We start from the raw sequence: 14,157 nt of genomic DNA on the forward strand, positions 1-14,157 counted from the left end.
CCTCAGTTACAGCACTGATCAGTACGAGTGTGAGAGCATCTTCCGTGAGAACCAGGCTCATGGGAGGGGGTGCCTAATAATGTGAAACTTGGATCTTTCCCAGAGGACTGTAACAGAGACTCGCATACATGGGGCTTGCAGCTGGTGTCTAAGTCCTAAAGAAGGACTGCAGCTTTGGCTCAGCCGTTCCTTATACCCTCTGTCCGCTCTGTCACTGACTTACATTCACTGGTGGAGCCAACGCACTAAGAGCGGCACTGTAGCAGCCTAGCCATGCCTCTTTCACAGTTTCTGCTCAGAGATTTTATCTCTTGAATCTCTTCTGTGAGGGCTTTTTAACCATGCCCATGTATTTTAATGGGCTGCCACGGTTTTTGTGTAGCTAAGAATGCACTAACTTGCTGTCTTTGTGGTGTGAGGTCCAAGGCATTTAAAGCACAAGTTGTTCCTCAGCTTTGGCTATATCTACATTCAAAACATAAAAATCACGGTAGTGAGTCACAGAGCCCAGGTCAACTGACTCGGGCTCACGGTGGGGGGCTAAACATAGCTGTATAGAAGTTCCCACTTGGGCTGGAGCCCAGGCTCAGACCCAGCGAGGGAGGAGGTCTTGGAGTCTGGACTCCAGCCTGAGCAGGAATGTTTACGCTGCCACTGTTAGCCCAGTAGCGCAAACCCACGTCAGTTGACCCGCGCTCTGAGACTCGTTGCCACAGAGGGGTTTTTGCACATAGCCGTTCAGCATTAGGTTGTACTCACCATCTTCCCCAGACACCAGAATGAGCCTTTCCTCACCTCTCCCTCCCTCCGGCCCTGTACCATGCCTGGTGTGTATGCACAATACATACTTGAAGTTTAGTGTTCCATTTCAGGGTCAGGACCCCAAACAATTGCTAGTGCGTGAGACCCAAAGAATGATTGCTGTTTGGCTCGGCCTGTGCAAAGAGCAGCAGGAATGGTGGGTGAAGAGGGAGTGTTAAAATTGCTGTTGCTACGTGGGGTTAGTAATAAGCAGAAGGAAATGGCTGGTTTTAAATGAGCTGTGGTGAATGCCTCTTTCGAGCGCAGTGCACCCCTCTCCTTTCAGGGCATGTTGAGTCCTCTTGCATGGTAATCCCCTTTGAAAGCTCCTCCTTGTAGGGTTGGCTCCTGAGCCCCTACAATCCTCCCTGAAGTCAGCTGGTGGCAGTGCCAGGATGTGCCCTGGTGCCAGTGTGAATGGGAAGGTGTTGGAAAGTACGATCGAGGCAATATGGGGGAGTGAGAGCTGCCAGGCTAACCGTTGTGCAGCTGAGCAGCCCCTCTCTGGGTGTGCTTCTCTCCCCCAGCCTTTCAGCAACGGGCTGGTGACCGTGATGGTTCCCCAGCTGCGGCGAGAGAACAGCCTCCTCCTTTGGAACACTTTTGACCTGAACACGCCAGTTCACACCTTCGTGGGACACGACGATGTGGTGCTGGAGTTCCAGTGGAGAAAGCAGAAAGAAGGTGGGCACAGGACTGTGACTGCTGTTCTCATGCAACTACCGTTGGTGCACGGCAGCAGCTGGAGTCTGCCTTGCGGCTACCATACTCAAACAATTGCCTTTCTGCTCTTGCCACGACTTGAACTAGCCTCTATCTGCTTTCCAATCCCCACAGACCATAGTTTATTGGAACGTGTCCCATTGCACGAGGCCACGCAAACTATTCCCAGGCTAACAGAGCCAATCAATACGAGTATCAACAGTGACTCTTTCATTTCCTACTATCCCGTCAGTCTGTTTTTAAATGGATTTTTCAGAATAAATTGTACAACAATAAGATTCTTGCATAAAGCGAAGGAAAAAATTCAAAACTGAGTGAACCCCTCTGAGCTTCACCGTTTATTGCAAGGAAAAAGCAAGCCACAAATATCAGGAGCATCCCATGCAATAAAAGCTGCATTTTCAGTAGCATCCATGTACTCAATACACCAGCCAAAGGAGGTGGAGCCTGGGGAAAGGAACCCTCCTGCCAGTTTTCAGACCCTAGTCCAGAGTTGGGCAAACTATGGCCCATGGGACCTTCCTGCCCGGCCTCTGAGCTCCCAGCCGAGGAAGCTAGCCCCAGGTCTCTCCCCTGCTGTCCCCCCTTTTGCGCCGCCAAGTGGGCAACGTGGCTTGCGCCCACCCACCTCCCAGGCTTTCCAATAAGCCAGTCCTGCCACTCTGAGCGGCATGGTAAGGGGGCGTGGAGCGGAGGGTTGGATAAAGGGCAGGGGGTCCTGGGAGGCAGTCAGGGGACAGAGAGCAGGGGGTGGTTGGATGGGAAAGAGGTTGGGGGGGCGGGCAGGGGACAGGGCGTGGTTGGATGGGGTGGAGGTTTGGGGGTGGGGGCGGTTGGGGATGGGGAACAGGGGGGTTGATAGGCATGGTAGTCTGGGGGGGGCCTGTCAGGGGCTGGGGGTGTGGATAGGGATCAGGGCAGTCAGGGGAAGGGGGCAGGGGGGGTTGGATATGGGGTGAGGTCCCTGGGGACGGTCAGGTGCAGGTGGGGTCCCAGGAGGGGGCAGTCAAGGGACAAGGAGCAGGGGGGGTTGGATGGGTTGGGGGCTCTGAGGGAGGCCGTCAGGGAGCGAGAAGTGGGAGCGGGTAGATAAGGGGCGGGGGCCAGGCTGTTTGGGGAGGCACAGCCTTCCCTACCCAGCCCTCCATACCGTTTCGCAACCGCGATGTGGCCCTTGGGCCATAAAGTTTGCCCACCCCTGCCCTAGTCAGTCATTTTCAAATATAAAAGAAAACCCCACAAAAAGGTCAGATAACCAAACAGATCAATGAGGGCACACACAGGGCTTTAACCTGCACAGCTCCAGTGCTGGGACCTCCTCTCTTGCTGTAACCATAGGCCCCTGGTCCTTGGTTTACACAAGGGTCCTATGGTACCTCTGCCCTCTTTGGGTACAGGGCATGGACTTTATATCTGTCACCACCATTTCATCTGCGCTGCTTGGTAGTGAGACTGGCAGCACTGGTGCAAACACCTATCTACACAGCTTTAACCAGGACCAATTTCTTCTCCAGAACAGGTCCCCAGGCCCCCCTCCCAATCATTTAATGGAATTTTTGTAATGGCACTTAGGAAATTTCTTCCTTTGGTTTTGCTCAGAGCGATGGGTGTTTGGCTGTTCTCTTCCCGTTGAACATATGTGCTAACCAGTAAGCAGTGTAGCCTAGTGACTAGAATACTGGGCTGGGACTCAGGAAATCTGGGTTCTTATTCCTAGCTCTGCCACTGGCCTGCTGGGCAAGTCACCTCCCTCTCTGTGCCTCGGTTTCCCTTTCTGTACAATTTGGATAATGACGCTGACCTCCTTGGTAACACACTTGGAGATCTACTGAAAAGAGCTATGCAAGGGGGGGGGGGTGTTATACGTTTGATTATTATAACCTCTTACTGCGTCTGTATGCCCTCATACCTTCACAGAGGCTGGTGCTCCAGACAAAGTTGTCCTGGCTTAACTAAAGGTGTTGTTTAAACTGATTTAGTTAAACTGGAGGATCTTAGTGTGTGGACACTCTTATGTAGGTTTAAACCTGGTCTGTCTCCGTTTAATTGCATTGGTAAATTTACAGGAACAAGCTAAACCAGCGCAAGCCAGTTTTAAACCTATTGAAGCACATCCACACACAAAGTTACACCAGTTTAAGTGAAATCCATGCTGTGTGTAGGGCAGCTGCTCGTATGTTTGTGTCAGCCAATTGAGGGCTGGGATCTCTGCAGCATTACAGCCTCAGGTCCTCCAGAGATTCCTAAAATCCTTGGGGGGAGGGGGGAAGGCGGCGGGGAGCCAGAATTTGATATTCCAAATGTAGAAAACCTGTTGTGCTCTCTGCATCCTAAAGGAGATGTTACAGGAGAAACCCTTTTTTTTTTTTCTGCTTTGCAATTCACTTTTACATTGTTACTTAGAATCATAGAATATCAGGATTAGAAGGGACCTCAGGAGGTCATCTAGTCCAACCCGCTACTCAAAGCAGGACCAATCCCCAATTTTTGCCCCAGATCCTTAAATGGCCCCCTCAAGGATTGAACTCACAACCCTGGGTTTAGCAGGCCGATGCTCAAACTACTGAGCTATTACTTGGATTTTCAGCTACACAACAATGTGACGCTTTAAAAATAAGTGCCTCCTAGTAGATCCGATTCATTTCCCATGTGATAACTTTCACTGCAAAATGTATTTTTATTTGCATTGCAGTTTTCTCCTCTGTAACTCCAGCAGCAGCCCCATCCCCATTTTACAGATGGGGAAACTGAGGCACAGAGTGGAACAGTGACTTGACTTGCTATGTGACCTTGGACAATATCAAAGGCAGGAATAGAACCCAGGAGTCCTGACTCCCACTCCAGTGTCCCATCTACTGGACCTAGCTACTTGGTTCAGTCCACTTATATCATAAATAGAGTCAAGTCTGTTTTCTGTTACTTCTAGAAATTATTTTCTCTTCTTTTAGGCTCCAAGGACTACCAGCTGGTCACGTGGTCTCGTGACCAGACGCTGCGGATGTGGCGGGTTGACTCCCAGCTGCAGAGGGTATGCAAAGCACTTTTGGCATTGGACTGGGGACAGCATTCTGAAGTGCCAAATTTACCATCATTTACTTGTATGAAGTGCGACTAATGGCATCATGGAGAGCTCAGGCACAAAGTCTCTAGGTGCCATCCAGCCTTCTCACTCACAGCTCAGCCCCCCAAGGGTGTGTCTACACTGCACCCTTCTTTCAGCGGCATGGAGTGTACACACACAGCTCCCCTACCACAGGTACAGATAGCAGAGGAGACAGTGAGGCACAGTTTTGACCAGTACAGACATACCGCTCTGAGTACATACCGCACATGGTTCTCTACTCACCGTCTACACTGCTATTTATACCCATGAGAGGAGGCCTATGCATGTCTGAATGCTGCATGCCTCTCTGGGGGCCCTTCCCCACCGTGGGGAAAGATGCTGGCATGGGGGAAAGGCTCCGATAGCTCCCCAGTGCTGGAGCCCTCTCCCTCCTGCAGGGAAAGACTCCTCCAGCAGCGGGGAAACCTTTCCCCGCTGCTGGAGCCTTTCGCTCACATATGGAGCTGCACACCAGTGTGGATGCGGTGTGCTTTCTCACTGCAGTGTCTGGCTAGCCGTATGCTACACGGTGCCACCAGGGTGTGTCGTGTAGACAGAGCCTAACTCTGACCTTAAAAGAAAAGGAGGACTTGTGGCACCTTCGAGACTAACACATTTATTTGAGCATGAGCTTTCGTGAGCTACAGCTCACTTCATTAGATGCATGCAGTGGAAAATACAGTGGGGAGATTTTATATACACAGAGAACATGAAACAATGGGTGTTACCATACACACCGTAAGAAGAGTGATCAGGTAAAGTGAGCGATTACCAGCAGGAGAGCGATTGGGGGGGACCTTTTGTAGTGATAATTAAGGTGGGCCATTTCCAGCAGTTGACAAGAACATGTGAGGAATAGTGCGGAGGGAGAGAGAAAATAAACATGGGGAAATAGCTTTACTTTGTGTAATGACACATCCACTCCCAGTCTTTATTCAAGCCTAAGTTAATTGTATCCAGTTTGCAAATTAATTCCAATTCAGCAGTCTCTCGTTGGAGTCTGTTTTTGAAGGTTTTTTGTTGAAGAATTGACACTTTTAGGTCTGTAATCGAGTGACCAGAAAGATTGAAGTGTTCTCCAACTGGTTTTTGAATGTTGTTAATTCTTGACATCTGATTTGTGTCCATTTATTCTTTTACGTAGAGACTGTCCAGTTTGGCCAATGTACATGGCAGAGGGGCATGGCTGGCACATGATGGCATATAGCACATTGGTAGATGTACAGGTGATAGTGTGGTTGATGTGATTAGGCCCTATGATGGTCTGACCTGTAATGTACAGCAGGCTGCACTGTGCTCTGGACAAATGTCTGCTAGGCAGGAGGTTTTCCACTGGACATACAGAACCTCGAAGGCTTCACAGGAACAGCAAGGCTGTTTTGTCACTCAAATGATTATTCCCAACACCTGAGCCCTGCTGTAAGAGCAGGTGCACTATGAAGTGGTGTTGTCCAGTATCAGTGGGAAGGGTTACCAGCTGCCCCAAGATAACTGCAGAATCTAAAACTCTCCAGCAGGCATTGCCTCTGCAGACCTCCGCATACTTGGGTACAGATGACTCAGTGCTGCAGGAACCCAACTCTCCTAGGGAGTCAAGTCTGAGAATACGTGCACTCTCTTCTGGCGTGCAAAGCTCTGATGGAGACCTTGGTCCCAGCTGGCCTCCCTTGCTTTCTGACTTGCGAGAGTAGCTGCTCTTCGACCCATCGCCTCCAGCCAGATCACACTGTGTCCCGTCACTCGTTAGCAGTAGTCCTGGTTTGGTCTCTTGTCAAGCAGTTTTGCATGATTTGTATTAGTTTTCTCCTATGTCCAGATTCATCGTTTGTATCCCAGGGAGATGCCCATGAGTAAGGCTGGTAGTTTGCTGTGTCAGCGCGCTTGTTTTGGTCGTTACTGTGTCCTTCTGCCTCCCCACATTTGACTGTTCACCCTCTCCTGTGTCTTGTAAATGCAGACCGTGAGTTCTCTGGGCCTGTTGTCTATTTGTCTGGGCGTTGCCCAGCCCAGTTGGGTTGTGGCCCTTAATTTGGGGTGCTAGTCCTGACCATAGTGTAAATAACAATGGCAAAAATCCTAGTACTGGCTTTAAAAAGCAAAGCAAGTCATGGCACGTGATATTCTTGTACTGATCAGTTTGTCATGGGATGGTATTAGAAAAGTCAAATCTCCTTTATTTTAGAATAAAACTTGGCTAACCATTGGTTAATGTATCCCCCTGCTTGCTACCGGGACATGCACACAGAGCCACGTTTGCAAGTGATGAGGGGAGATGTGGTCGAGCAGGCTGGGTGACAAAGGCCAGGCCTCTTCTCTGATGAAAAGCCATGCCTTTTGTCACAGGGTGCCGTCAGGAAAGCAGTGCCATGGTCTTTGAGATGTGGCGGCTGCGCATACGCCCACCTGGCTAATTTAAGCTCCTTGGAGAGATGAGCTGCTCTATCGTTCCTCATGTATTTTGGGCTGCCTTTGTTTGATCCCTGTGACACAGCACATGGGTGTGCTTGTTCTTTTCAGCTGTGTGCTAACGATATCTTGGAAGGGGTTGACGAACTCATTGATGGGATTGCCCTCCTGCCTGAGCCGGATAAGACCCTCCACACCCAGGACTCTGAACCCCAGCATAGCTCCGGGCATGCAGATGAAGAAGGTGAGAGAAGTTCTTTTGCTGTTTGAAATGGAAACCTTTTGGAGGTCATCTCTAAGCCAGTGGTCGTTTGTGCTCTGAGTAAGAGACTGACGCATGCCTGCTTAACTGTCCCTTGTGGAAGGGTTCAACGTGACCCTGCCAAGAAATGGTCATCCACCTGTGGAAGGAAAAAACACCCGAAAAGCAAACTGGTTCCTTGTCTCTATTGTTAGTAGCATTGATTTGCATGACAGTATTGCCTCAGAGTCTTGGGCATGGATCATGGCCCCATCATGCCAGGCCCTGGGCAAAGGCAGACCTAGAAAGATGGTTCCTGCCCCATAGAGCTTACAATTGAAGTGTAAGACCGGAGACAGCAGGTGGATGCAGACAGATGGGGAGTCCAAGGAAGTTGGTCAGCGTGATGGGCAGTGGCTTGGCACACCAACTACCGAGCCATTGTCAGTGTTTTCTTAGGTTGTTAAAAGGAGGAGGGAGAAAAATTGTTGTTCTTCACCTCTGAGGACAGGACAAGAAGCAGTGGGCTTAAATTGCAGCAAGGCTGTTTTAGGTTGGACATTAGGAAAAACTTCCTAACTGTCAGGGTGGTTAAGCACTGAAATAAATTTCCTAGGGAGGTTGTAGAATCTCCGTCATTGGGGATTTTTAAGAGCAGGTTGGACAAACACCTGTCAGGGATGGTCTAGATAATACTTAGTCCTGCCATGAGTGCTGGGGACTGAACTAGATAACCTCTCGAGGTCCCTTCTGGTTCTATGATTCTATGAAATACAGCACCTCTTATCCTAGTCTAGAGTACCCTTAATGAGCCATGGCCATGGCTCTCTCCTTCTGACCTGGCAGCTCATGTGCTCTTATGGGGCAGAATGTGCTCTCTTGTCTCTCCCCACAACTAAGAGTTAACCCTTTTGCTGCCCACCTGGGCATAGGATACGTTCACCCTGTCAAAATTGCTCCATTGCATCCATTTGATTCAAGTTTTTAAGCTTTCCTTTGCAGCCATGAGGGCTGGATTTTTTTGTGTCGCTAGAGTAGATATGTTTCAGAGTAGCAGCCGTGTTAGTCTGTATTTGCAAAAAGAAAAGGAGTACTTGTGGCACCTTAGAGACTAACTAGTTTATTTGAGCCTAAGCATATTTGAGCTGTAGCTCACGAAAGCTTATGCTCAAATAAATTTGTTAGTCTCTAAGGTGCCACAAGTACTCCTTTTCTTTTAGAGTAGATATGGGGACAGAGTAGGCAACAGGGTTTGTAACAGATTGGTTCCTCGCCTACTCTGTCTCCATATCTACTCTAGCGACACCATCAGAGGACCCAACCACATCAGCCACACCATCAGGGACTCATTTACCTGCACATCTATTAATGTTGTATATGCCATCATGTGCCAGCAATTACCCTCTGCTGTATACATTGGCCAAACCGGACAGTCTCTACATAAAAGAATAAATGGACACAAATGGGACATCAGGAATGGTAACATACAAAAGCCAGTAGGAAAACACTTCAGTCTTCCTGGACATTCTATAACAGATTTAAAAGTAGCCATACTTAAACAAAAAAACTTCAGAAACAAACTTCAAAGAGAAACTGCTTACAGGTGTGTAGCCCACACTCCTCCTGGGAGAATGGGTGAGGTGTAAGAGCCCATCTCCTTTCTAAAAGCCTGCTCTCTGTGGCTGCCTGCTGTGGGGATTGGCTGTCTCAGAATGGTGGCCAAGCTAGCGCCATCCTTTTGTAAATGGGGAGAGGCAGGAGGCCCCAGCTCAGGAGAAGGGAATCTTCCTTCTGTTTGCATGCTTTAGCTGTCAGACAGGCCACGAGAGCAGTAGACCTGGCAGCTAGATGTATGCATTTAGATGTGCACACTGCATCTTGGCTTGGAATTCGCCTTGCCAGAATTCTAGACCCCTTTGCCACATTAAAAGTGCAAATGATTAGCACAAGTAATAGTAAACCCAGTAGCCTCCCAAAGCCAGGGAAGCAAATGAACCCTGGCTTTCACTGCACCCCTCCCTGCTTGAGAGCCTGACTCATTTGATGGCTTTACAGGATGTCCTAAAGCCATCAGACTTGGGGTCACTTGGACCAGGTGCGGGGGTGAATTCCAAAGCGCAGAGCCCTTGCTGGGAGCCAGGAGCTACAGTTCTTCTGTCCTCTGCTCTGGTAATATCGCATGGGAGGGTCTCTCTTGAGTAGGCAGGGCTCAAGCCAGTTAGGCCTTTGTAGATTAAAACCAAGCCTTAAACGCCACCTGGAAAGAAGCAGGCAGCTGGCCATGATTTGCAAAGGATGGGTTCTCCAGGGCCCCATCCAGCCTGCGGTTCTTCCTGCTGGCTTCAGAGACTGTTGTCTGTCTGGCCCAAGGGCTGGGCCCACTCCCAGACAGCTGAGTGGTACCCATGGTCACATGCTCTTTGATGGTGTGTGCCTGTTGCTGTGGGCACCTTGCGCACTGGGAGATTGGCGATTCCCCTGAAGCTTCTCTTTCACAGCCTGCCTCAGCCTGTTTGGTTTCCTTTTCTCCTGCCAGCTTTAAAGGAAGATTTCCAGAACGACCTCCTGGTGGGAAGAAAATCGGACCAGCTGGGGCTGCCGCAGACACTGCAGCAGGAGTTTTCCCTTATCAACGTGCAGATCCGTAATGTCAATGTGGAGGTAGAGGGAGAATTTCCTCCCGCTGACAGCAGGGGACGCGGGCAGGACTGGATCACCTAGTATCTTGTGCTGGGGACCCTCTCCAAGTACTATAAGGCTGATTGCTTTAAGTTGGACTATGGATGCAGGACGTTCCCCAGGCCAGTGGTAGGATAATCCCAAGTCACGGGTACAGGGAGTGGGAGGTGCAGGTATTTCTAGGCCACAGATGCACAGGGTGGCGGAGGGGTGGGGAGGTATTTCCCAGGCCACAGCTACAGTCTTGCTGTAGCTGTTAAGTGGCAGACTGGGGAAATCTCTCCTGGAAGGAAGCCACTGTAAAAAGTTCCCCAGTGCTGACGTTCTCTGGCGGGGCAGTGGCTGGATCTCAGGTGGGGTGATGGGGTGATTCCGAATGGCTTATGCCCCTGGGGGTGGCCAGGGGCTGAAGCCCTGAAAGTGCTCTGGGAGCTCATTCTTTTGCTAGGAGTCAGTGTTGCCCCTTGTGATGTTTTGTAAGCGTGTGGCGTGAGCGCTGGCCTGAACTCAAGTTTAAAACCTATGATTGGGGGCTCCTAATGAGGAGGAAGGTGGGGAGCCCTGGAGCTCCTTCTGCCCCACCTCTCCCATTCCCCAGCTGGTGGTTCTGGAAGCAGCCAGGGAGAGCCTTGGGGTCCCTTTCTCCTACCTAGCAGGCCAGGTGCACTGTGCTGGGTGAGCCCCAGAGCGCAGCATCATCATTACTTGCATTATAGTGGAGCCTGGAGGCTCCAACAGAGATCAGGGCCCCATTGTGCAAGGTGCTGTATGTGTGCATCTAATGAAAGACAGCCCTTATCCCAAAGAGCTTATCATCTTAATAGACAAGACAAAGGGCCAGAAGGGAAACTGAGGTGCAGAGTGTCTCATATCAGGTCAGTGGCAGAATCAGGAGTAGAGCCCAGGTGTCCCGAGTCCAGCTCCATGTCCTAGCCATTAGGCCACACTGCCTCTTGGGAATTGGACTCTCCCTTACACAGCAAGCTCCTGTTTGTGTATGGTGCCTGCCAGGAGGAGGCAGAACTGTGTGGCTTAGGGGAGAGCTCTGGAGCAGCTGACTTGGTAGGTGGTGGTTACAGGGTTTGTCTGGCAGGTGCTGCTGTTGCCCTCTTGGAGCCAAAGGGCCAGGCTCTCCAGAGGGGGTGCATAGGGTTAACCCACTAAACGAGGAGCTGCCCAGTGACATGGGATGGACTGAGAAGGCCATATTAAGAATGGATTCTCCCAATTCTTGCCTGCAGCTTCCACTGCAGAGTGGGCTATCTCCCTGCAGTCTCGGTGCAAAGCTGGGAAGTGCTGAGCCAGTCCCCCATTTGTGTCTGGAGTTTCTGCTATCTCTGTGTTTGCAGCCCCTGTGCACAGTGTGCATTGCAGCCTGGTGGGGCCTCTGCAGAGGGACCAGCCCTTTGTGGCGGATTTCAGCCACAATATGGCTAAAGGCCCTGGGAGGTCTGAGTCAGAAGTGGTTTCTTTTCCTTTCTCAGATGGACGCAGTGAATCGCAGCTGCACAGTGTCTGTGCACTGTGGGAACCAGAGAGTCAAGATGCGGGTGATGTTCCCGGTGCAGTACCCCAATAATGCTGCACCCTCCTTCCAGTTTGCCCCCACTACCACTATCAGCTCCACAATGAAGGCAAAGCTGCTGAAGGTGGGGATATATGTGTGCGCCCTGCCTGGTTTGAGCCAGACCTGCTAGCCTGTTGCAAACCCAGACCCGGGTCTGAACCACGTCCCTAACAGCTGTAGGCTTAATTGAAAGCAGCTTGGGAAGTGTTCCTGTCTTTAACACTCAGATGCTCAACTCCCAATGGGGTCCAAACCCCAAATAAATCCATTTTACCCTGTATAAAGCTTTCAGTATCTTTGGAGGTAGAGAGGCTATCTCTTTAGCCAGCTGAAGACCAAATGGAGGGGTTTAAATAGATTTAACTCCTAGGGGGTTAAATAGATTTTCTCTTGTGGGTGGAGACCCCCTCCTCTCTCCTATGCAAAGTCCAGCTCCAAGACAGAGTTTTGGAGTCACATGGGCAAGTCACATGTCCATGCATGACTCAGTTTTTACAGGCAGCAGCCATTGTCCACATGCTACCTTGAACGTCCTCGTGTAGACTTCTTATGTGGATTGGAGCCTTACAAGATCGGTTGTGCGTTAAGTTTTTCCTGATTGGGCACTTAACTTGCAAATTCCTTTCTAAAGAAGCTGACCAAATGCCTTACTAAGGTTACAGCCAGTATTCATAACTTAGAATACAATGATGACACATGCATACAAATAGGATGAATAGATTCAGTAGATCATAGCCTTTACAGAATCATAGAATATCAGGGTTGGAAGGGACCTCAAGAGGTCATCTAGTCGAATGCCCTGCTCAAAGCTCAGAGATAGGTTACATGGCATATGTAGCATAAAACATATTCCAGTTATGTCATATATACATTCATAAGTATATTTCCATAAAGTCTTATGGGGGGCACCGTCACGGGGGGACCCAGTACTAAGAGCAGATCTTAAACATGCCAACTTTGGCCTAGATCTCCCAGACCTTTGTGACAAAGTGAGGAGGGCAAGGTCCTAGATAAAAATACCCCTTTACGTAGGACCTAGAGAAAAACCGTGATCTAGATGCATCCCTGGTGCAAGTGCATCATTGACTTCATTGGGCTTACACCAGGGATGCTGTCGGCCCATGGCAGTGTGGTCTGCAGCCAGTGTTTAAAGCCCCACTAGGGGAATAATCCGTGTTTGCAGAGTGGAGGGGGCAAACTAGGGACAAGCAGTTATTGTCAAGGGGGAGGCTTAGAGCAGTAAGATTTAAAGGATTCCCGGGCTTGTTAACGTCTGTCTGTCTGTCTTAAGTACTTCTCTGTTCCCAATCAGTGTAGTATCTGACCACCTCAGTGCCTTACTGGACTTATCCTTGCACCCCCCTGGGAGGCAGTAGATCTGCAGCAGAACCAGGAGTTGAACCTGAGCCTCCCAGCCATGTTTTTATTATTAGAATTGCATTAGCACGTAGGAGCGCCTCTCCTGGAGCTGGACCGCACTGCACTAGGCACTGTACAAACCCAGAGCAAAAAGATGGTCTCTGCTCTGATGGTCTCTGCCCCAATGAATAGCACGGTGTGTTTCTGTAGCACCTTTATTGCAGGGGTCTGCAGCATGAGCTGATGTAATCTTTGTCACCACTAGGTGGTCGGTCAATATCCCCCCTTGCTTTATGGTTAGGAAAATAAGCACAGAATAGCTGTGACTTAGCCAAGGATACACAGCGCATCTGTGGCAGAGCCAGTAACCGACTCCAGTGATCTGACAGCCGGTGTTGTGCCTTAACATGACAGTCCTTCTCAAAGCAGAGCACAGGTCAGTTTGCCTGTACTGAGGGCTCCGGGAGGTCTTCCCTGGGCCTCCAGACTCTCAGTATGGACTCTAGCAGCTCAGCTGCTTTGCAGATGAAGAGCTGGTGGGGAGGTGTGGTTATGGGTAAGATGACCCAAGTTGCATCTTGTGCCTGTTCCAGATTTTGAATGACACTTCCCTGCAGAAGGTGAAGCGGAACCAGAGCTGCCTGGAGCCTTGCCTGCGTCAGCTGGTCTCCTACCTGGAGTCTGTTGTGGTAGGAAGGATTGCACACTTTTCCTGCTTTTCTCCTCTCCCTACACCTTCTGCCTTTGCAGAGCTCCCAGCCTTGTCAGAAACCCCGCTTGCCATTGGTGAGCTCTGAGACTCTGCCTGTGTAGATGTCTGGTAAATGGGGTGGGGGGAGGGAAAACTGAGCATGTGATTGAATGCACGCAGTTCTCAAAATCAGACCCTTGAGGGTTTGTTGCTCCCTGAGTTCAGAAGTTTCAAGTGTCTCCTTGGCTTTGTACTCCCAGCCTGTGCCAGCAGGGGTCGCTGCAGGAAAGTGTGGAGGAGGTCTAGCCGTGGGCAGTGGTGAGCTGGAGCTGGTTTGCACCAGTTTGCTGGAACTGGTTGTTACATTTAGAAGCCCTTTTAGAACCGGTTGTCAGATAACTGGTTCTAAAAGGGCTTCAGGACAACTGGTTCTAAAAGGGCTTCATACTCAGGCCAGCGGAGGCGGAGTGGAGGTGAGCTGGGGGCGGGGGCGCAAGGAGGTCTGCCCGCACCGCAGCAGGTAACCCGGGGGGCATAGATGCAGGGGAACTGCTCCCCGCCCCAGTTCGCCTCCGCCTCTGCCTCCC

The 14,157-nt window shown here is 50.3% G+C and overlaps 1 protein-coding gene across 12 annotated transcripts in view; it reads left to right on the plus strand.

Moving 5' to 3' along the window:
• Positions 1-14,157, plus strand: part of WDR59 (WD repeat domain 59) — a 96,288-nt gene that overhangs the window by 44,224 nt on the left and 37,907 nt on the right. For 11 of the 12 annotated variants that reach the window (XM_073307073.1, XM_073307072.1, XM_073307070.1 and 8 more), the window contains 6 exons: positions 1,329-1,485; positions 4,473-4,552; positions 7,145-7,277; positions 9,811-9,935; positions 11,438-11,602; positions 13,473-13,568. In XM_073307073.1, coding sequence (XP_073163174.1) covers positions 1,329-1,485; positions 4,473-4,552; positions 7,145-7,277; positions 9,811-9,935; positions 11,438-11,602; positions 13,473-13,568 — 756 coding nt within the window. The remainder of the gene's footprint in view (positions 1-1,328; positions 1,486-4,472; positions 4,553-7,144; positions 7,278-9,810; positions 9,936-11,437; positions 11,603-13,472; positions 13,569-14,157) is intronic. The other variant, XM_073307064.1, reaches the window with a different exon arrangement.

Source organism: Lepidochelys kempii, chromosome 12 (assembly GCF_965140265.1).
Source record: "Lepidochelys kempii isolate rLepKem1 chromosome 12, rLepKem1.hap2, whole genome shotgun sequence".
In the NCBI taxonomy this organism is placed as follows: Eukaryota; Metazoa; Chordata; order Testudines; family Cheloniidae; genus Lepidochelys; species Lepidochelys kempii.